Genomic DNA, 20,625 nt, shown 5'->3' on the forward strand with positions numbered 1-20,625 from the left:
CTGACCTGACTGTGGGTCCATGTCTGTGTATCCAGGTATGCCAGTGTGTCTTGATGCAACAGTGTGTCTGTATCTGTGTGTGTGTTTCTGTATCCAGGTGTCTCTGTCACCCAAGATCTGACTCTGTGTATCCAGGTGTGTCTGAGTGTCCTGGCTTGTGTTGCCTATGGCTGTTGTCCCAGCCCTGCGCTCGTGTCTGCCTCCCCAGAGGGCGCCCTTGCCCAACCCTCTCCCGTCCTCCCTGGGCTCCTGCCTCCCTGCGCGCCCCTGCAGGCTGGTGGAAAGCACGTGGGCCCAGACCGGGCAAAGCCGGCCTCGCCGGGCCCCGCCTTCCCGCGCGGCCCCGCCCCCAGCCCGCCCCTGAGCGGGCTATAAGTTCACTTCGCTCTCAGCCTCTGCATTGCCCGCCGCCAGTGGTCTGCACTTGGAGTGTCCTGCCACCAGTCCGAGGAGCACAGCCACCACCTGACCATGGCCGAGGGTGAGTATCAGGGTCAGGGGTGCCACCGCCGCCCAGGGGCCCCGGGGTCCAGGGGCCAGCCATCTCTCCCTAGTCTCGGTGGTCCCACCGGTGCAGTGGGGTCAGGACCCGGCTGGACTCAAGCCCTAAGCCCCCGATTTGGAGCACAAACAGGAGGGCTGGGCTGGATGAGAGGTGCCCGGCCCCCAGTTCTGGCTCTGCTTGGGACCTCAGTTTCCCCATCCCCAGGGCATATTCATTAACCCCTGCCTCCTGGATCAGATGAGGCAATGGACCACGAAGGCGTGTTCTAAACTGTAAGGTACCTTGTTCACGGACCATTGTCAGCTGTCCTCAGTTAGTGGAGCCTGGCTCCCTGCTGCGTGCTGGGCACAAAGCTGTGCAGAGGGTGCTGGCCTGACCTCAGGGACTGAGCTTTGGTTAGTCCCTCATGGCATGTAAGCCAAGCCTGGCTGTCTCCTTGGTCTCAGTGGATGGAGAGGAGCTCCTAGCGTCCAGTGGAGGAGAGGCCTGAGAACAGGCTTGCTCTCGCAGGCTGCCTCCAAGTTCTGCATCCCCCATCCTTGGCCACTGGTTGAGTCTCGGTTTCCCATCCTGTAAAACACGGACAGCAACACCAGCCACTGGTACATCTGTGAGGAGAAGAGTGGAGAAGGGGCTCAATTCGTTTCCTACCTGTCCCCCTACACACACACACACACGCTAATGCTGCTGTGCTCAGCACCCTGGCTGACTCTTGGGTCAAGTCCATTTGGAGGTGGCCTTGGCACCACTGCAGCCCCCAGGAAGGAAGGTGGGCGGAGGGGCCGTTGGAGGGGCACACGGGGCAGATGGAGAGGGAATGAGCAGGAAGAACCATGGCTGTGCCTGACCGGCTGTGTGTTCTCGGGCCACCTTTGTCCCCCTCTGGGAACCAGCTTCCCAACACACATGACTGAAACCCATAGGTGGCCATGTGTGTCCCATGCAGTTTCCCATCTCTGTCCCCAAAAGGGGGGCTCAGTAGGGCTGGAGGGCCTGGAGTGGCCAGTTATGATGAGCCCCCTGCCCCACTGCCAGAGTGGTCACTTCCTACAGTGATCCCGGTGGCCTGGAAGACCTCAGGTCCTTTCTCGGTACAGAAATACTATGATCCTAGACCCTGGTGTTTCTGCACCTCTAGAGCTGGGCGTAATTTCTGGGAATCCTTCTTCACACAATTAACATGAGATAGCACCCCATTTGCCCCACACCAGGGTCTGACCATCTCTCTATGGTCTCCCACGGGGACAACAAATTTCAGAGGCGAGATCTCTACGATGGGGGACGTGCCTGCGCTAATGCTGCTGGACTCAGCACCCTGAGCCTCTTTGCTGCATCAGCTCTCTGGAATTGCAGCTTTCCTTCTTCACCCCAGGAGGCCAGCAGGAAGTTCTTCCTTGTGGCTAGGGCCTCACCTTCCTCCCAGGTCTCCTCCCAGGTGTGAAACGCAGTATGTGGGTGGGGGATGGACAACAGATCCTGAGCTGTGAGTGAGGTGGTTACCAGGCTGGGCTCCAGACTCTACAGCCCTGGATTCTGGATTCAAATCCCCAAGCTTGGTCTTGCACTTGCCAGAGACCTGGGGCCACATCATGTCCCTACAAAGTGAAGATAATGATAGTAGTTGTGTCTGATGCAAAGAACCGAGTCATTGGAAAAGACTCTGATACTGGGAAAGATTGAAGGCGGGAGGAGAAGGGGACAACAGAGGATGAGATGGTTGGATGGCATCACTGATGCGATGGACATGAGTTTGAGTAAACTCCAGGAGTTGGTAATGGACAGGGAAGCCTGGCATGCTGCAGTCCATGGGGTCGCAGAGTCGGACACGACTGAGCGACTGAACTGAACTGGGCAGTTGTGGTTTAAGTATAACCCACGTCCAAGTCCTTGGCAGTCACTGGGCAATATGCACCTCGTTTAGAGGATGGATGTTCAGTGGCGGGAGGAAGACCTGCGTGGATGACCCCATGGGAGAACCCACTTGCCAGGTGACTTTACCAGTCCCTGCCTCGGGGCCTCAGCGGGAGAACTTACTCTCAAGGGCCCCATAGCTCTGGGAGTCCTGCCTTGCCCATTCTTCCGACCCTACTGTCCCCCTAATCTTGACCTTGATTATGTCAGATTGAGCTTGCCAAGGTTATGAGAGTTGTGCTTTCCTTAGCCCCTCACTGTCCCTACTTTGGTCTTCAGCTCCTTTAGAAATTATAAAGAGAACTTTCACATATCAAACTTTTGCCCTGGGCTAAGCCCTTGAATCTTCAGAAAAGGAGGCACAGAGAGGGAGAGACACCTGCTGAGGATCACACAGCAGTATATCCGAACTGAAACCTAGGTCCTGAAGACTCTCAAACTCCTGTCATTAAAAAAGAAATTTTATTATAGAGAATATTGAGTACATATAAAAGTAGAGAGAATAGTGTAAAAATGCCTATGTTCTCATCACCCAATCTCAACCACCACCAACTTATAGCTACTGCTGCTTCCTGCCCCTTCATCACCCGCTTCTCCACTATTTGAAAGCAAATCCCACACATTGGGCTTCCCTTGTAACTCAGCTGATAAAAGAATCCACCTGCAATGTGGGAGACCTGGGTTTGATCCCTGGGTTGGGAAGATCCCCTGCAGAAGGGAAAGGCTACCCAACTCCAGTATTCTGTCCTGGAGAATTCTTGGGGTTGCAAAGAGTCGGACATGACTGAGCGACTTTCACTTTCACTTCCCATACTTCACATTGTACATCTGTAAATATTTCAATATTTTTCTCCAGTAAATAAGGACTCCTTTTTAGACATGAATAAAAAATTCCTTAATATCACCATTTTCTATCAGTGTTCAAATTTCCAATTGTATGTGATAAATAGTTTTTCAAATCAAAATCCAAGTAAGGCTCATACAGCACAGTGGGTTATAATGTGCCTTAGGTTTCTTTCAGTCTACAGGTTATCCCTTCAACTTTTTTTTCTTGTCTTTTTTCTTGATTTCTTTCTGTTTTGCAATTTATTGGTTAAAGAAACCAAATACTTTGCTTGTAGTTTCCCAGAGTATGAATTTTGTTGATCGAGTGCTGATCCTGGGACTTCCCAGGTGGTTCTGTGGATAAACAATCCACCTGCAATGTAGGAGACGTAGGTTCAATCCCTGGGGCAGTAAGATCCCCAGGAGGAGGGCATGGCAACCCACTCTAGTATTCTTACCTGGCGAATTGCATGGACGGAGGAGCCTGGCAGGCTATAGTCCATAGGATTGCAAAGAGTTGGACATAACTGAAGCAACTGAGCACGCATGTCCTGGTCCTAACTTTAACGAGTTCCTCAGTCCTCTGTATTTCGTGGAAACTGAAAATAAAACCTAAAAGGCAAAGCCTGTGTAACTAACCAATACCAAATATCACCCCACTTTTTACCAAAAGAACCCTCCAGTCACAGCAGACTAGCCCATGTCTAGGAGGTGCTTTATTATGTGCAAGGCACTGGGCTAAATGGCTCACAGCCACCCTGGGTCCTGCTGTCTCTCACTGTGAACTCAGGTGGGGAAATTGAGGCCCAGAAGAGCTGAGTCTCCTGAGGGCCATGGCCAGGAGGTGGCAGAGCCTTCCCCACCTGCCCCAGTGTACACAACCTGTGATTGTTGGGGAGGATTTCCCTAGTGGTCCAGTTAGAACTCTGAGCTTCCACTGTAGCAGGCCTGGGTTCAATCCCAGGTCAGGGAACTAAGATCCCGCAAGCAGTGTGGCACGGCCAAAAAAAAAAAAAAGAATTGGGGACATTTAGGCCTGGTTTACTTCTGTACAACAGGGTTGCACAACTTCTGCAATTGAGGGTTGGGAGGGCCCTGAACACCCCATGTCCAGGGAGCCTGGGGCACACAGCTGGCTGTGAGATGGAACCTTGGCTCAAGCCCCTCACTGTCTTCACAGATCTGGTCCTGGAGAGATGTGACCTGGAGCTGGAGGTCAATGGCCGTGACCACCACACAGCCGACCTGTGCAGGGAGAGGCTGGTGGTGCGGCGGGGCCAGCCCTTCTGGCTGACTCTGCACTTCGAGGGTCGAAACTATGAGGCCAGTGTGGACAGCCTCACCTTCTGTGCCATGACTGGTGAGTACTACCCTCCACCCCTTCCTGTTCTGTGATTTCATTGTCCCCTGCAGACTATGGGAAAGGTGACACCATTCCTCCTCCTGGGAAGAAATTCCTGAGAAATTCTCAGGAATTCCCCTGAGAAATTCCCAGCAGTCACTACCCCATTTTACAGATGAGAGAATTGAGGTCCAGTGAGTGGAGAGATGTCATCCCACACCACTCAGCCTTATAGACAAGTCTGTGATCCTGGGTGCCTGGCTTCCTGATGACTTTTTATCACCAGGTTGGGTGTGGGGTAGGGGCGGTGTTTGCTAGCACACAGGTCCATCGAGATCCTGCCTGCCTTTTCCCACATCCAAACAATTTTCCAATTATCAGCAGCTTCTTCTCCAAACCCACACAACCTGACCAGGCCTCTGGGATCGGACCCAAAGGGAGTCTGGGTGGTGGAGAGAACCCAGCTTTCTCTAGCTCTCTGAGTGGGCAGTTTTGTGTTCCTATAGTTCTTTCTCTGAGTATCAGGAGGCTGCCTCAGACTCACAGACTTGGATTCTGGTGTGGACCAGACTGCCTGCCCACTGTGTGACCTCCGGCATATTACTTAGGCTTTCTGAGCTAAAGCACTCCTAATAGAAGGTCCTTAGGTAAAAAGAGCCTGACATGAGGGAGTGCCCTGCAGATGTTCACAGCAGTTGCTGATCTTGCTCCAGGGACTCTAGTGATGGGTGAAGGGACACTGAGGCCCCAGCAGCCCCATCCCCAATGCCCAGGCATCTTTGTTTGCCATAGAAAGTGACCTTAAATGCCACTGGGTTTGGCTTCTGGTGGGAACCACTCCCTTGAGGTCAGCGAGGGGCCACCAGGCTGGGACTCTGGCCTGAGGGTGGGAAAGGCCAGCTCTAGCTCTTTCTGAGGTCTCTGAGGCCAGAGAGTAAGCAGGCTGATGCTTGTATTACCTGGGAAGCCGTTTGATAAAGCTTATCACAATGCCTGCAGACCTGCTACGGATATCCCCTCCATCCCTTTCCCCCCTCCCCTTTCTCTTCTGGTGGGGACACACCTACTAACCAGGGGCATCCCCCACACACACGCACAACCAGCAGCCTTGGGGTTCATCCTATAGACCTGAGGGGCCTCTGGCAAGTTTCCCATCTTTTCCAGTCTCAGTTTCCCCTTCTGTAAAGTGGAAGCCTGAATCTGTGGAACTTAAGGGCTGGGGGTGGTGCCCTGAGAAGAGTCAGGCTTGGGCTGGGGAGAATCACATCTGTGGTGTAAGTATACTTATCCAGAATGTTTCTGTTCTGAATGTGTAACTAGCCCCCATTTTACAGATGGGAACACTCATGCTCAGAAAGGTCAATTTACTTGCCCAGATCACACAGCAGGATTCAAACCCTGGCCCCAGAATTGAGGCTTTTTGTTGCTGTGATCTGAGAGCGGAGACATCTACTTGCTCACCACAAGGGCCTGCTGGCCTTGGTTTATTCTTCTGTGAAATAGGTGGTCATTGAACTGCTGGTATGGGAATTTCCCACCTTTTTCCCCCTTCTTTACTCTCAAGGTGTCTGGTTTCTTCTTCCTTCTTTTCCATTTGTCTAGGCAGCCTGGTGCTAGGTAATGAGGCCCCTAGTTCAGGGTTGGGACCGCAATGGGAGGCAGGCAGCTGACCTTCTTACTCCAGCAACTAATCTCTGTTCTCTGGTCTCTGCCAATTTATCTCAAGCCATCACCAACCTGCCCTGCTAACTTCCGCAGCCACCAGGGCAACCATAGAAGGCACTGTATCTCTGGGTACTCTTGACTTCCCTGTCTGAGCTACCAGGACCCTCTTGTGGGCTGAAGAAGCTGAGTGACAATGCCAGGAAGCCAGGCTTCCTGCCTCAAGGCCTGGCTTGGGTCAGCCTCTGGCCGAGCCTGGCCCAGGCACCCTGCTTTGGTGTTAGAACATTCTAGCCTGTGATCCACTTCTCCTACCTCTTTAGGGAAACTGAGGACCAGAGAGGGGAGAGAGCTGGTGAAGGTCACCCAGCGAATGGAGTGTGTAGCCTGATGCCACCCATGCCCAGATGCTGAGCATCTCACCCTGACACTTCAAGGCCAGACAGGCCTGTTGTGGGGTACAGATCACAGCAGACAAGCACCATCGTTTTTATGGACTAAAGCTCTACTTCCCCCACAAGGGAGGCCAGGGTTTGAGGGTGGAGGGGTGACAGTGAGGTCAGCCTGGAACAGTGAAAAGAACCCTTATGAGGCTAATAGCAGGCTTGACTCTGGAAGCTTCCCCTCATCCACCCCACCCAGCCCCTCACTGCTGTGGTCAGGATAGAGGCCAGGACCCCTCTAGGTCTCCAGGGTCATTTATGCCCAGTGGGATCTCTGCGGAGCCTCTGGCTCCACAAAGAGTACCACATAGAACCTCAGCCAAGGAATTTTCTAAGCCAGCTTATGTGAACAGTGGTGGGGTTGGGGGACAGCCCATCCTCATCCCATCCCCCAGGACCCCTCAGAAGAAAGGGGTGTGTGTGTGTGTGTGTGTGTGTGTGTGTGTGTGTACAAGGCTGCCACAGGACAGAGAGCAAGTGTTTCCTGGCTGGTCCCCAAAGGCGGTGTGTCAGTGGTGACAGTGACTATGGGACCAGGCCCAGCCTGTAACTGTGGAAACCAGAACATTGATCATCCCAACAGAGTCTCTTCTGAGAATGAAAAGATTATGAATGAAAGAATTATGCTGGGACCAGAGGCATGAAAGGGTTTCCCTGGTGACTCAGTGATAAAGAGTCTGCCTGCAACACAGGAGATGTGGGTTCAATCCCTGGGTCAGGAAGATCCCCTGGAGAAGCAAATGGCAACCCACTCCAGTATTCTTGCCTGGGAAAACCCATGGAGAGAGGAGCCTGGCGGGCTATAGTTCATGGGGTTACAAAAGACTTACCACCTAAACAACAACAACAGGCATAAAATGGGACTATCCTGAGAAAACAAGGATGTATGTTCACCCCAACTTTATCACTCTCAGCCCCAGTTTCCATATCTGTGAAGTGATGCAATTGAGCTAGGCAATTACTACATTCCACTCCAGTCTCAAAATCTGTTATTTGGTGTGAGAACTCTGATTTGTAATGGTCTTGTTGGATGACATTGAGGATAGCTCATGTTTACTGAATAATTACTTTGTGCTAGTCACTGCTTTAAATGCTTTCTATGAACTCTCACCAATTCCTCTAAATGTCATTTAGAAGGTGGTAGTGACAGTAGTGAATAATTAACTATTACTTATGAGTGCTTACTGCGTGCCAGGCACCTTGTAATGTGCTTTACAAGCCTCAGCTTCTTTAAGCCTCACGATGACCTTATGAGAGGTACTGCAATTGACCCCATTTTACAGATGAGTAAAGTGGGGCACAAAGACACTAAATAGCTTGTCCAAGGTCACAGAGTCAGTTTCAGACCTGGAATCAAACCTTTCTGGGAATGTAGTCTAAGCCTGTTTTCGTCTTTGATGAGAAAATTGCAGATCAGAGAGGTCTCATGACTTAGCTGAGGTCACACAGCACTCCAGGTCTCATTGAGGGAACCAGATCAGGCTGGCTCTCAGGCCCCAGTGCTGCCTGGTTCTTCCCCTAAATGCTAACTCTGGAAGACAGGGAGTGTTTAAAGGACAGCTGGCTCCTGGCACTCAGGGACCCAGAGGCCGACATCATGCCTGTTAGTTCAGAGTTATATTTGGGCCTGGTGTGGGCGGGGCTGGCAGGTAGCCCCTTACTGAGCAGGCCCCTGCACTGTCAGCGGTGGATGGGCAGAGTGGCAGGGAGGGAGATGGAAGAGTAAACAGAAACCCTCCCGGGCAGCCGCCCAACCAGGCAGAGAAAGTTCTGTTTCTTCTCTCCACCACCCAAGTCCAGAAGAGGGGACCGGCCCCCCTCGCCCTCCTTATGACTCAGACCTGCCTGCAAAATCTGGGCCCTGCCCTCCCCCCGAAAAAGAGCCAGGGAGGCAGGCCCTCAGCACACTGAGACCTGAGATACTATCCTCCCAACTAGGGAAACCTCCCCTTTGGGAATGAGCGACAACGTGGGGACCCCAGGGCCTGGAGACCTGGGCCCAAATCCTGACTTTGCCACAGACCCCTGGAACATTCTTGGAAGAGCCCTTCTCTCTGAGCCTCAGTTTTTCCACCTGTACAAGGGGTCTCAGGGGAAGCGGGAAGTGCCAAGGGCACTTGGTAAAGTGTCAGAGGCTGCAGGGAGATGAGGGATGGTTCTGGCTCTTCAGAGTTGCCTGTGGAGATACAGAGGCCAAGAGGTGGAGGGGGCTTTGGGGAGACAGACACCTGTATCTACAATGGCCAGCACCCTCTGCTAGCCAGGAGCAAGCAGGCTCTCAGACAGGCTCCATTGACCACTTCAGAGGACTGAGGTCCCATTTTACTCCGAGTCTGGGCTTCTTTTTCTGAAAGAGAAAGCAGGATGCCAGCAGGTAAAGGATTTAAGTGGGAATGGAGGACCATTGGGGAGTACCTTGCCTCATTCCTGTCCATTTTACAGATGGGCAAACTGAGCCCAGAGAGGAGGATATTCTTGCTCAAAGTCACGCCAGTCCAGAACAGTGTCACTGTGACCCTGTCCCAGGCCACGCTGTCCCTGCTCCCAGGAAACGGAGGACGTGCTGTGTGCCTGCCACTTTCCGTGTATTCCCACAAAACCAGCCTGTACATTTTGGAGTCCAGTCCCCAGATGAAGAAGCCAAGGTTCAGAGAGATGAAACCACTCCTCCAAGTTCCTTCTGGGCCTCACACCCAGGCCCAGGGCACCCCCAGGAGTGCGCTCTGCCCCTGCCAGGCTTGGTGCTCACCCTCTCTCACCACCCCTGGCTCATGGCCCACTGCTTTCTTCCTCTGCAGGCCCAGACCCCAATGAGGAGACCGGCACCAAGGCCCTCTTCAGGCTGTCCGATGCTATGGAGGAGGGGGCCTGGGCAGCGGTGGTAGTGGACCAGCAAGACAGCACCCTCTCGCTGCAGTTCAGCACCCCGGCCAATGCCCCTATTGGCCATTACCGCCTCAGCTTGGAGGCCTCCACCGGCTACCAGGGCTCCAGTTTCATGCTGGCTCAGTTCACCCTGCTCTTCAACAGCTGGTGTCCAGGTGAGCTGCACTCTGTCCACTGGCAGGATGGGAAGATGGGCAGGGCTGGACCCACCCATGGGAACCACTTGGTGGCAGGGGGGTGGTGGGCAGAAAATGGGGCAGCAGAGACATCCAGGTGGACTGAGTGAGGCTCTAGCCTTCTAAGACTTCATGATGTCAGAACTCTCATCATTCCCATTTATAGAGGTGGGGACAGGCTCGCAGAAGCAAAATGACTTGCCCCAGTCTACCCAGCTACTAGGGCTTCCGTGGTAGCTCAGAGGGTAAAGAATCCACCTGCAATGCGGGAGACCCTGGTTTGATTCCTGGGTTGAGGCTACCCACTCCAGCATTCTTGGGCTTCTCTGGTGGCTCAGACGGTAAAGAATCCACCTGCATGGGCTGGGAAGATCCCGTGGAGGAGGACATGGCAACCCCCTCCAGTATTCTTGCCTGGAAAATTCCATGGACAGAGGAGCCTGATGGGCTAAGAGTCATGGGCTTGCAAAGAGTCAGACACAACTGAGCAACTAAACACAGCACACAGCTACAAAGGGATCCCACCTTGCCTGGAGGTGGCCTGGGTTCAGAAGCCCCATTCAGGAAAGGACTGTCCAGTGGAGGCCCAGGGCCATGGCCTCATACCTGGTTCTGTTTTGTGGGGCTCTGTTTTAAATCTCACCAGATTGGCTTGGGGAAGAGAAGCAGGGAGATGGAGGGATGGGGTACCCAGAAGAGGTGGGCAGGAGCAGTTTGGCCACCTAAGTGCTCCTTATACACTCTTTTATTTTTTTTTAATAAATTATCACTATCGCCATTTTTTTTTAACTTCTCTTTTGATTTCTATTTTTTAAATATATCTTTATTTATTTTTGGCTGTGCTGGGTCCTTGTTGCTGTGAGGCTAGTTTCTCTAGTTGCAATGAGCAGGGGCCACCCTTTGTTGGGGTGCCTTCTCATTGCAGTGGCTTAAAGCACAGGTTCTAGGCATGCAGGCTTCAGTAGCTGCTTCACTGCAGCACGGGGGCCCCATAGTTGCAGCTCTCAGACTCTGTAGGGTGCAGGCTCGGGAGTTGCGGTGCACAGGCTTAGTCATCTCATGGCAGGTGGGATTTTCCTGGACCCTTACCATTGAGCCGCCAGGGAGGCCCCTTTATACACTCTTTTAATGGTTGCTCTCAACAACCCAATGGCACCTCACTCCAGTACTCTTGCCTGGAAAATCCCATGGATGGAGGAGCCTGGAAGGCTGCAGTCCATGGGGTCGCTGAGGGTCGGACATGACTGATCGACTTCACTTTCACTTTTCACTTTCATGCATTGGAGAAGGAAATGGCAACCCACTCCAGTGTTCTTGTCTGGAGAATCCCAGAGACGGGGAGCCTGGTGGGCTACCATCTATAGGGTCGCACAGAGTCGGACACGACTGAAGTGACTTAGTAGTAGCAGCTCAACAACCCCCAGGGGCAGAGATTAGCATCCTTGTTTTACAGACAGGAAACTGAGGCTTAGAGATAAGTGGCTTTTGGCAGCTCCTTCAAGAAGTAAGTTGGCGGATGCCGGACAAAACCAGAGAATCAGGGAAAGAGCTGAGTCTGTCTGGAGCGGGAAAGAGCTGAGTCTGTCTGGAGCGGGAAAGAGGAGGGGGTTTGCAAAGAGTCCATGGGGTTGCAAAGAGTCGGACATGACTGAGCAACTAGCACTACTACTGCTGCTCATACCTAGCCAGGCAGAGAGAGGGGCCATGTGGGCAGGCCCAGCGTGGTGATGGACTTCCCTCCTCGAAGCTCGGCCCCCGAACAGAAATTCTGGCCTCCTCCTGGGCCAGACCAGACCTCCAGACCACCAGCCTCCTACTGGGCCCCTGCTTTATTTATTTATTTTTCTTCTCCATCTGGGGGCATTTTCTTTGAACAGAAAGATTTTTTATTTTCTCTTTTATGTACTTTGGCTGTTCTTTCTTTTTTTTCATTTCATTTTGGCTGCGCTGGGTCTTCCTTGTTGCACGGGCTTTTCTCTAGTTGCAGAGAGTGGGGGCTACTTTCTATTCATAGTTGCGGTGCGTGGGCTTTTCACTGAGGTGGCTTCTCTTATTGTGGAGCACAGGCTCTAGGCTCTCTGGCTTCAATAGTTGTGATTCCTGGGCTCTAAAGCACGGGCTCAGTAGTTGTGGCACACGGGCTTAGTTGCTCCCTGGCATGTGGGATCGTCTCGGATCAGGAATCAAACCCCTGTCTCCTGCATTGGCAGGTCGATTCTTTACCGCTGAGCCACCAGGGAAGCCCTGGCTTTTATTTTTAATTATAACAGTAAGATATAAGAACACCCTCTTTCTAAAAGCTTCTAGCACTACACAGAGATAGCCTCCCATCCTTCACTCCCCTCCTTAGGAAACACCATTATTAGCTGTCTCTGGAGGGCTTTTCTCCTTAGATTCAGTGTTTGTGTCTGGAGACATCGATGTATTTTTTTTTTCTTCCAGTTTTATTGAGATATAATTGACCTACAGCACTGTATAAGCTTAAGGTGTACAGCATAATGATTTGACTGACATGCATCATGATATGATTATCACAATAAGTTTAATGAATATCCATCATCTCATATACATACAAAATTAAAGGAAAAAATATTTTCCTTATGGTAAGAACTCAGGATTTCTTCTCTTAAGAATGTTCATATGTAACATACAGCAGTGTTAATTATATTGATCATGTTGTAGTAGACATCATTGCATTATGGATTTCCCTGTCTTAAACATTAAAGAATCCCCATTGTATACATCAGCCTACAACTTGGGATTTTCTTTTCTCCCTCTACCATCTTGAGGCTCTTTCCACACAGTTTGCATACATCTGCTCATCGCTTGTTGTTTCGTTTTTGTTTGGTTTATTTATTTGGCTTGGTGGTGGCCTGCAGGATCTTCAGTCTTTTTGTTGTGGTGTGCAGAATCTTAAGCTGTGGCACGCAAACTCTTAGTTGCGGCATGTAGGATCTTGTTTCCCGAACAGGGATTGAACCTGGGTCCTTTGCATTGGAAGTGCGGAGTCTTAGCCACTGCACCACCAGGAAAGTCACTGTTCATCCTTTTTAAGAGCTGCAAGTGCCCCGGGCCTTGCCATCTGGCTCCCATCCACAGATACTAGTTGGTTCCCTATGGCTTATCACAGGGAGGAGTTTCCTTGCTCACATGCCCTGTGGCCACACCGAATGGTTTCTCAGGACAGAAGTGGCCTTGCTGGTCACACTGTCTGCTCATTTTTATTTTAATCAGTGTGAACTTACAAGTAGTTGGCGACCCTGCCCCTGGGGCAGACACTTGGCAGTGCCCCTCCCCAATCCCATCACCGTGGGGTTTCAGAGTTCAAGGAACGGGCAGTGAGGTTCTAGGGGATGACCCCTCCCTGTGGCCTTGCCTCTTCCCTGCCCGGAGGGATGGGGTGGCAGCCAGCCAAGCACCACAATGACTAAAGGGACCAATATCCCGGAGGGTGGGGGGAGCTGGAAATGTGGAGATAGGAAGTTGGGCTGAGTAGGGGTGTGGGGCGCTAAGGGAGGAAACTGCTCTCCCTCTTGGGGGAGAGAGCAACGTCTGCCCATGACCTGGGGGCCTCTGGTCCCTGAGTTCCAGCATGGTCAGGATCCCAAGGGAGCATCCCCAAGACCTCCATCTTTACCAGCCAGAGACCTGAGTGGGGACATCATAGTCCCAGCCTCCTGGGCTGAGGTGGGGACAGTTCAACATGTGCTGACCCTCCCACTGGATGGGGAAATACCACGGCCTTTTCTTTCTCTCAGATTCTTCCTCCCACGCCACCAGCTGGTTTACAGCCACATAGCTCATTTATCTGAAGACTGGTGTTCATTGAACAATCGCCCAAGCCTCCTGGCAGGATGCATAAGGTGCTCAGCCACTTTCACATTTGTTTTCCTCCAGGCGGTGCAGGCAGGGGCTGCCTGCCTGTTGCTGTAGAGGGGCCCAGGGGTCTGAGGGGCCAGGCAGCTGCTTCCCCAGGCACTGGACATGTTTCCCCAGGCTGATTTCAGTAGGCACGCTGCCTGGGTCCACCATACTCTTAGGGACCCGTGAAAATGTGTTCATTTCTAATTAAAATTTTACTGTCAAAAAAAAAAAAAAAAATCAGAAGACCAAGAAAAAAAAGAGGTTCAGGCCAGAGAATATGTTTTGACATATAATATTAATTTATTTGGGCTTCCCTGGTGGCTCAAAAGACAAAGAATCCTCCTGCCAATGCAGGGGACCTGGGTTCAATCCCTGGGTTGGGAAGATCCAGCGTTACACCAATGCGGTCAAAAAATATATTACAAAAAGATTTTTTTTAATGGAGGAAGGAGCCCATGGAGGCAAAAATGCCTAGGACTGATCAAAGCCATACGATGGCTCTGGATTTCCTCTTTCCAGTCTTAATTTCTTCACTTGTGAGTGGGAATTGGAAAAGTTGGACTAACCTTTGCCCTCCAGCTGGTCCCACCGCCTCAGGCCCTCTTCTGTCATCACAAGCCACAGGGAACTAAGTATCGTCCATTTTCCAGCAGCTGCACCGCTCATCTCTCTAGTCCTCTGCTTAGAATGTCATCAAGGCAACCTTAAGATGCCACCTGACCCCCAAGCTGGACAGATCTGCTTCCTCTGAGTTGCAGCGACCTTGCGTTGACTTTCTCTGAATCATGCTCCTTCCTCACACCACCTCAGGGCTTCAGCTTGCAAAGCACCTTCCTGTTCTGTGATCACATTTGACCTTCAGGAAACACAGTCAGGTGGTAGGAGAAGTGACCTGCCCAGAGTCATACAGCAAAAATCCCCTACTCAGAGCTAGGGGATTCCTGACTCCTGGCCCCTGTCAGTGCTCCTCTGTCTCTTGTGCTGGTGTGATTTTCCCATCCATAAAATAGTCTCAAGCCTCGGTTTTGCCATCTGTAAAATGGGGCTTCCAAGGATGCCTTCCATGTGAGGCTTTGGTGGAGGTTAAACAAGTTAACTTATGTCATTACATTTATCACAGGTCCTGGCAAGTGGCAAGTGTTGGATAAAAGACAACCATTGTTATCACCAACTGATAATACTTTTATCTTATTTGTATGAGATTATTAATTAATGAATTCGTTTTTCTGATTTAAAGAGAGAATGGCCTCTGGGGAGCTGCCCTGGCCCTGAAGGGTTGGCACCCCAGCTGCCATGTCTGTGGGGAACCTGGGCCTTGCCAGACGCCGAGTTGAGGCCTTTTCCTTTTTACCCACAGCGGATGCTGTGTACCTGAACTCAGATGAGGAGCGGCAAGAATACATCCTTACCCAGCAAGGCTTCATCTACCAGGGCTCAGCCAAGTTCATCAAGAGCATACCTTGGAATTTTGGGCAGGTAGGGCCACACTCTGCCCTTCCTAACCATCTCTGGCTTGCTGTGAGTTGGGCCCTGGGTCTGAGACAAAATCAGAAAGTGTAAGCAAGGTCTCAGAGTCACCCACCCCATACTGTCAAGGATTCAAGGGCTCTGAAACAGCTGGTGGCTCAGAGAGGGCCCAGGCCAGGCCTGAGGTCACACAGCAAAGGATGGCGCTGTGCACTGTGGGAGCGGCAGCTCAGAGGCAGAGAGCCTGTAGGAGCTGTGGGGCTGGCGAGTGCTCCGGGAGGGAGGAGGGAGCCATTCACAGCCATAGCAAAATAGTGGGCGGCACTTGGAGAGCACTGACTGTGCTCGGCATGTATTGACAGGGGCTTTAAACCATTGTCTGAATTGGTGGTTCTCAAACTCGAATTATATGTCTAAATTGCCAGAAACATTTGCGTTAAAATACATTTTTAACATACTGGTGAGCAGTGTCCTAGGGAATAGCATGAGCAGAAAGCACAGAGGTGGGAAAGTTTACATTGTGCCTAAGAAGTGTCCTGCAGCTGGGGGAGCACTTGCATGAGATGGGGCCCCAGGAGATGACCTGGGAGAAGTCCACAGTATTCAAGCTGTGAACAGCCCTGAATGTCAGGGCGATGGCAATAGGGAGTTGAAGAATGAATGGGTCAAGCCAGGGGGGACTGCTCTAAGTCATGGAGGGAGGCCTGTGATAAGGCGTGATTTGGGACAAGGCCACAGACGCAGAGAGCCGGGAACAAACCTTCGAGCCTTTGAATGTGACTGAAGTGGTCTGAGGGATGGTGACAATGAGAGATTTTGATAAAGACAGCATCTAAGCTGCAAGGATGAGGAGGTGTGAGTCATAGAGAGAGGGGCAGAAAGAACATTCCAAGCAAAGGAAACAGCATGTGCAAAAGCCCTGGGGCAGAGTGAGTGTGGTTGAGAGTGGTGAGAGGTGAGGTTAGGATGGAGTGGGACACCGATCATGAAGGGCCTTGCAAGCCACAGGAAGAAGTCTCCATCTTACTCTGGGGGCAGTGGAGATAAGAGTGATGAGATTAGATTTACATCTTTGCAATTTAGTGTGTGGGGGTGGGGGAGGAGGGACACTTATCAGCTCTGCGGAGTGAGTCAGGCTTTAGGGAAGTGAAGGTTTGGCTGTGGGGGCAGGGAGGGCAGTGGCTGGGCCTGAGGTGACTGAGGGCAGTCAAGCTCCAGGGACTCTGGGCTTTCCTTCTACTCCAAGTTCCCAGGACCCCCGCCCCCCCGCACCCCCGCCAAGTCTGGATGCAGGCACACCCCATCCCCTTTCTCATACACTCAGTCATCGTCCCATCCCGTCTCCCCCCGTTTCCTGGGCCAGGAAAGCTGGCACCACAGCAATGTGACAGACCCAACCCGAGCCTCCAGGTGTGATGTGTGAGACAGAACAGGGGGGTTCCCACAGCCGCTGGACTTCAAGGCAGGCTTCCTGGAGGAGGTGACTTCTCAGCTCCCTCATCCTCGCCTTCTTTCCTCTGACACAGTTTGAAGACGGGATCCTAGACATCTGCCTGACGCTCCTGGACGTCAACCCCAAGTTCCTGAAGAATGCCGGCCGAGACTGCTCCCGCCGCAGTAGTCCGGTCTACGTGGGCCGGGTGGTGAGCGGCATGGTGAGTGAGCGCAGGCCCGCCTCAGGTGATGATGGAGACCAGGCCCTGGGCTGTCATGGTTGGGGAAACCTGGGAGATGGGTGAGTCTCAGCTAGGAGACCTTGGACAGACAAGATGTGCACAAATGAGGGTAAGGCGGTGTGGTCCCACAATGCAATTCATTCATTCACTCACCCAGCAAGTATTTATCAAGTGCTACCCATGTCCCAGGCACCAGGGAAAAGCAGGTGGAAGACATGAATGGTCTCTCACTTCCTAGAGCTTCCATTCTAGGGAGTGTGAGAGAAGACGGGAGTTAACCACAAGATCATGTGAGCGCCCAGTCATGTTGTAATGCGCTCTCAAAGGGGCCAGACGTGTGATAGTGTCTGACCACAGGGTGCAACCCCAGTGGAGGACTGGGGGACTTCCCTAAGTGATGATACTTGAGCTGATGTAACTGGGAGGAGAAGAGTGTCCCAGGCAGAGGGGACCGCTTGTGTACAGGTTCCCCGAGGAGGGATGACTGGCAGATTTGAGGAGCAGAAAGGAGGCCAGTGTGACCGGAACAGAGAGCAAAGGGGCGGCGGGGGTGGGGTGGGGTGGGGATGGTTGGGGAGGGTTGCAGGTGGGCTGCAGAGGGGGCGGGGCCAGACCCTGCTTGGCTCAGGGCCAGGGCAGCAGGATGCTGAGAGTCTGGGGGCAATGTCACCATCTGGGCAGGGCCAGAACAGGTCTCTGTAAAACTCAGATCATGCCGCCTGCCAGCCCCCACACACATTCACATCTCCAGCATCATCCTCATGACCCTGACTCCTCTCCACCTCCTCTCCCACCGCCGCTCCTGTCTCCAACCTCCCCATCAGTCATACCTCGGGATCTTTGCACCTGCTGCTCCTTCAACCTGGAACGCCCCTCCCCTGCCTTTCACCACGTGCTGAGTTCGCGCCCACTCTATCACAGCCGTCACTAACCCCAGACGTGGTCCCTCTGATACTCTCGTGGATCACAGGTCAACTGCAACGATGATCAGGGCGTGCTGCTGGGGCGCTGGGACAACAACTACGGGGACGGCATCAGCCCCATGTTCTGGATCGGCAGCGTGGACATCCTGCGGCGCTGGAAGAAAGATGGCTGCCAGCGCGTCAAGTACGGCCAGTGCTGGGTGTTCGCAGCCGTGGCCTGCACCGGTGAGCAGCAGGCGGACATGGCGGGCCCTGGAACAGCCCTCGGCTTCCAGTAACTAAGGCTGAGTCAGGGTCCCTGTGGCCTTCTCCCAGCCTGATGTGTAACAGATCCTGGGAAAACTTGGTCAAGTAACAGGATGTCTGACCCCGGTGATTGTGGGGTTTCTTCTCTTTTTTAATATTTATATTTATTTGGCTGCACCAGGCCTTAGTTGCAACATGCAGGACCTTTAGTTATGACACTTAAAACTCTTTCGTTGCAGCATGTGGGGTCTAATTCCCTGACCACAGATCAAAGCCCAGCCCCCTGCATCGGGAGCTCAGAGTCATAGTCACTGGACCACCAGGGAAGTCCCAGCTGTGGGGTTTCTGCGGGGAGTTGAATAGTGGATCAGCCCAGGGACTGGAGTTGGACTTCCCAGTTTGAATCCCAGCTCTGCCTCTAATCCCTGGGCAAGAGAATCGGGGTCTCCAGGCCTCAGTTTCCTCACCTATAAAATGGAGATAGTGGTAACTAACCTAAGTCACAGGGAGCTCTTAGGACCCAGGGGAGGTCACTTAGCACAGTCAGTCAGGTTAGGTTGGGTTTCGGGGTTTCCAGGGGCATCTGGGATTCCTCAGCTGGATCCTGGGACATCTTCTCTGTGTCCGTTAGTTGGCCAACAGTAATTGGACAGATATTTGCAGTGACGGGCACAGTGACACACTTTTCTGTTCTGCCAGACTGCTCACACCCATCCCTCTCTGAATCATTACAGCATCCCGACAAGCTGCTATTATTAGCTCCTCTTAGAGGAAGTGGAGGCTCAGAGAGAAGTGGCTTGGCCAAGGTCACACAGCTGGTCATCTGCACAGCCAGGCATGAAACCAGGTGGGCCCGCTTCAGGCACAGCCTCCTGGTCTTAGACTTTGAGGATGAGGCCCCCGAGGGACCCCATCCCTGGGACAGGAGTGGAGCCTTGCTCCTGGGTCAGTGGGGACAAGCCTCCTCCAGCCTGCAGTCTGTACTCTGAAACTTGTCGTGATGGGGTAAGGCCTGGAATTGGAACACCAGCTCTCCCCACGGGCAGCAGAGAGTGGGGAGTGTCCCTACCCAGGCCGAAAGGCACGAGAACCAGGCAAGAGGTGGAAGGTCACAGCTGCTCCTTCCTCCCTCCTCCCAGGGCTCTCTCATCTCCTGACCTGAATCTGGGGCCTTCGGGGAAGTTTATGCCCTGATTGATGGCAGGCACTGGGCAAAGTTCACATTCCTGCCTCTCCCCCATTGCAGAGACTCAACCTCATCAAAACTAAAAGTAAAACAAAAGTCCTACAGATTGTATTTAGTAGGCCTTTCTGCTTCACTTCTTTTTTTAGATGTTACTTTCTTTATCTTACCCTGAGAATATGTTACTTTTACATTTTACATAAAAAGTATATTAAAAAACGAAAGGGAAAAAGCACCCATAATCCCTTCTGTCAGGAACACCCAGCACCACTATTCGAGCAGGATGCTGTGGTCTATAGATGCCAGTTGACCTCCTGCCTCCTCGTTACCTATCACTGCAACACCAGCCTCTCTGAAAACCGTTCCTCGACACAGTGCAGGCCCTCCTGGTCCACAGTGGAGCCCCAGACCACTGGAACTCTGAGCCAGAGAGGACGAAACGAGGCCCAGAGAGGTGAAGGGACTGGCCCCAGGCCACACAGCCTGGAGTAGCTGGGGCTGGAACGGAAGGGTCCTGACCTCTGTTGCCTCCTCTGCCCACCCCACTGTTCACTCCTCGCTCTGAATCTGTCATTCCTTTTCTCCTTTCCTTCCTCCTTCTCTTTCTACTTCCCTCCTTCACCCCATTTGACCAATTAGTCTGTGCCGGGTCATGCAGGGCTCTGGGACTGTAACATAAGACAGATCACTCACTGCCCTCAGAGGACTAATTAAAGAATCCCTCACATACCCATATATTGAGAGTGATGATGCTTCCCTAGTCTTACTGTGAATGCAGATGATGGGGTAATCTAAATCTGGCGGGGTGGCCTTCCTGGCTGAGGGATGGACATATGCCAGTATCCTGGGGCAGGTGGGAACGAGGCATGCTGGAGGCCAGTGTGGCTGGAGCAAAGTTTGCAGGAATTGATCAAGGGCCAGATCCCGCAGGGCAAGTCCCATAGTGGAGGTTTGGCCTTGACCTTGAGGGCCGTGAACAGCCATTGAGGGTTTAGCAGTAGACTGTTAATGTCAGATTTGTGTTTAGAGTCTTCTTTTGTTAGCTGGGAGGTGAAGGGGAGAGGGGGGAACATGGGGCAATCAGCAAGGTGGGCACCACTGTCTGGGCAAGGTGATGGCACAACCTCACCACTTGGACAATGGGTACAGTGCTCCCTGGGGTACAGATGGGTATGTGGAGGCCTAGGCAGAGCAGATGTCTCTAGGGCCCCAGCCCACCCCCTAAACTCTCTCCACCATGTCTTTCACCCAGTGCTGCGGTGCCTTGGCATCCCCACCCGCGTCGTGACCAACTATAACTCAGCCCACGACCAGAACAGCAACCTGCTCATCGAGTACTTCCGCAACGAGTTCGGGGAGATCCAGAGTGACAAGAGCGAGATGATCTGGTAAGGAGCTGCCCAGTAGGGAGGGTCACCTGAAGAGGAGATGGGGCGATGTCTCAGACGAGGTCACCTCTGAACGGGATTTAAAAGTTGAGCAGTATTTGGACAAAAGGAAACAGGACTTGGAGAGG

At 52.5% G+C, this 20,625-nt stretch overlaps 1 protein-coding gene across 1 annotated transcript in view; it reads left to right on the plus strand.

Annotated features, from left to right (window-relative positions):
* The first annotated feature begins 372 nt into the window (after nucleotides 1–372).
* TGM2 (transglutaminase 2) overlaps nucleotides 373–20,625 on the plus strand; it is a 35,138-nt gene continuing 14,885 nt past the window's right edge. The window contains exons 1-7 of the mRNA XM_040248872.1: nucleotides 373–481; nucleotides 4,422–4,601; nucleotides 9,487–9,729; nucleotides 14,972–15,090; nucleotides 16,608–16,736; nucleotides 17,728–17,905; nucleotides 20,362–20,497. Coding sequence (XP_040104806.1) covers nucleotides 472–481; nucleotides 4,422–4,601; nucleotides 9,487–9,729; nucleotides 14,972–15,090; nucleotides 16,608–16,736; nucleotides 17,728–17,905; nucleotides 20,362–20,497 — 995 coding nt within the window. The 5' untranslated portion in view covers nucleotides 373–471. The remainder of the gene's footprint in view (nucleotides 482–4,421; nucleotides 4,602–9,486; nucleotides 9,730–14,971; nucleotides 15,091–16,607; nucleotides 16,737–17,727; nucleotides 17,906–20,361; nucleotides 20,498–20,625) is intronic.

The sequence above is a fragment of the Oryx dammah genome, unplaced genomic scaffold, assembly GCF_014754425.2.
Source record: "Oryx dammah isolate SB20612 unplaced genomic scaffold, SCBI_Odam_1.1 HiC_scaffold_10, whole genome shotgun sequence".
In the NCBI taxonomy this organism is placed as follows: Eukaryota; Metazoa; Chordata; class Mammalia; order Artiodactyla; family Bovidae; genus Oryx; species Oryx dammah.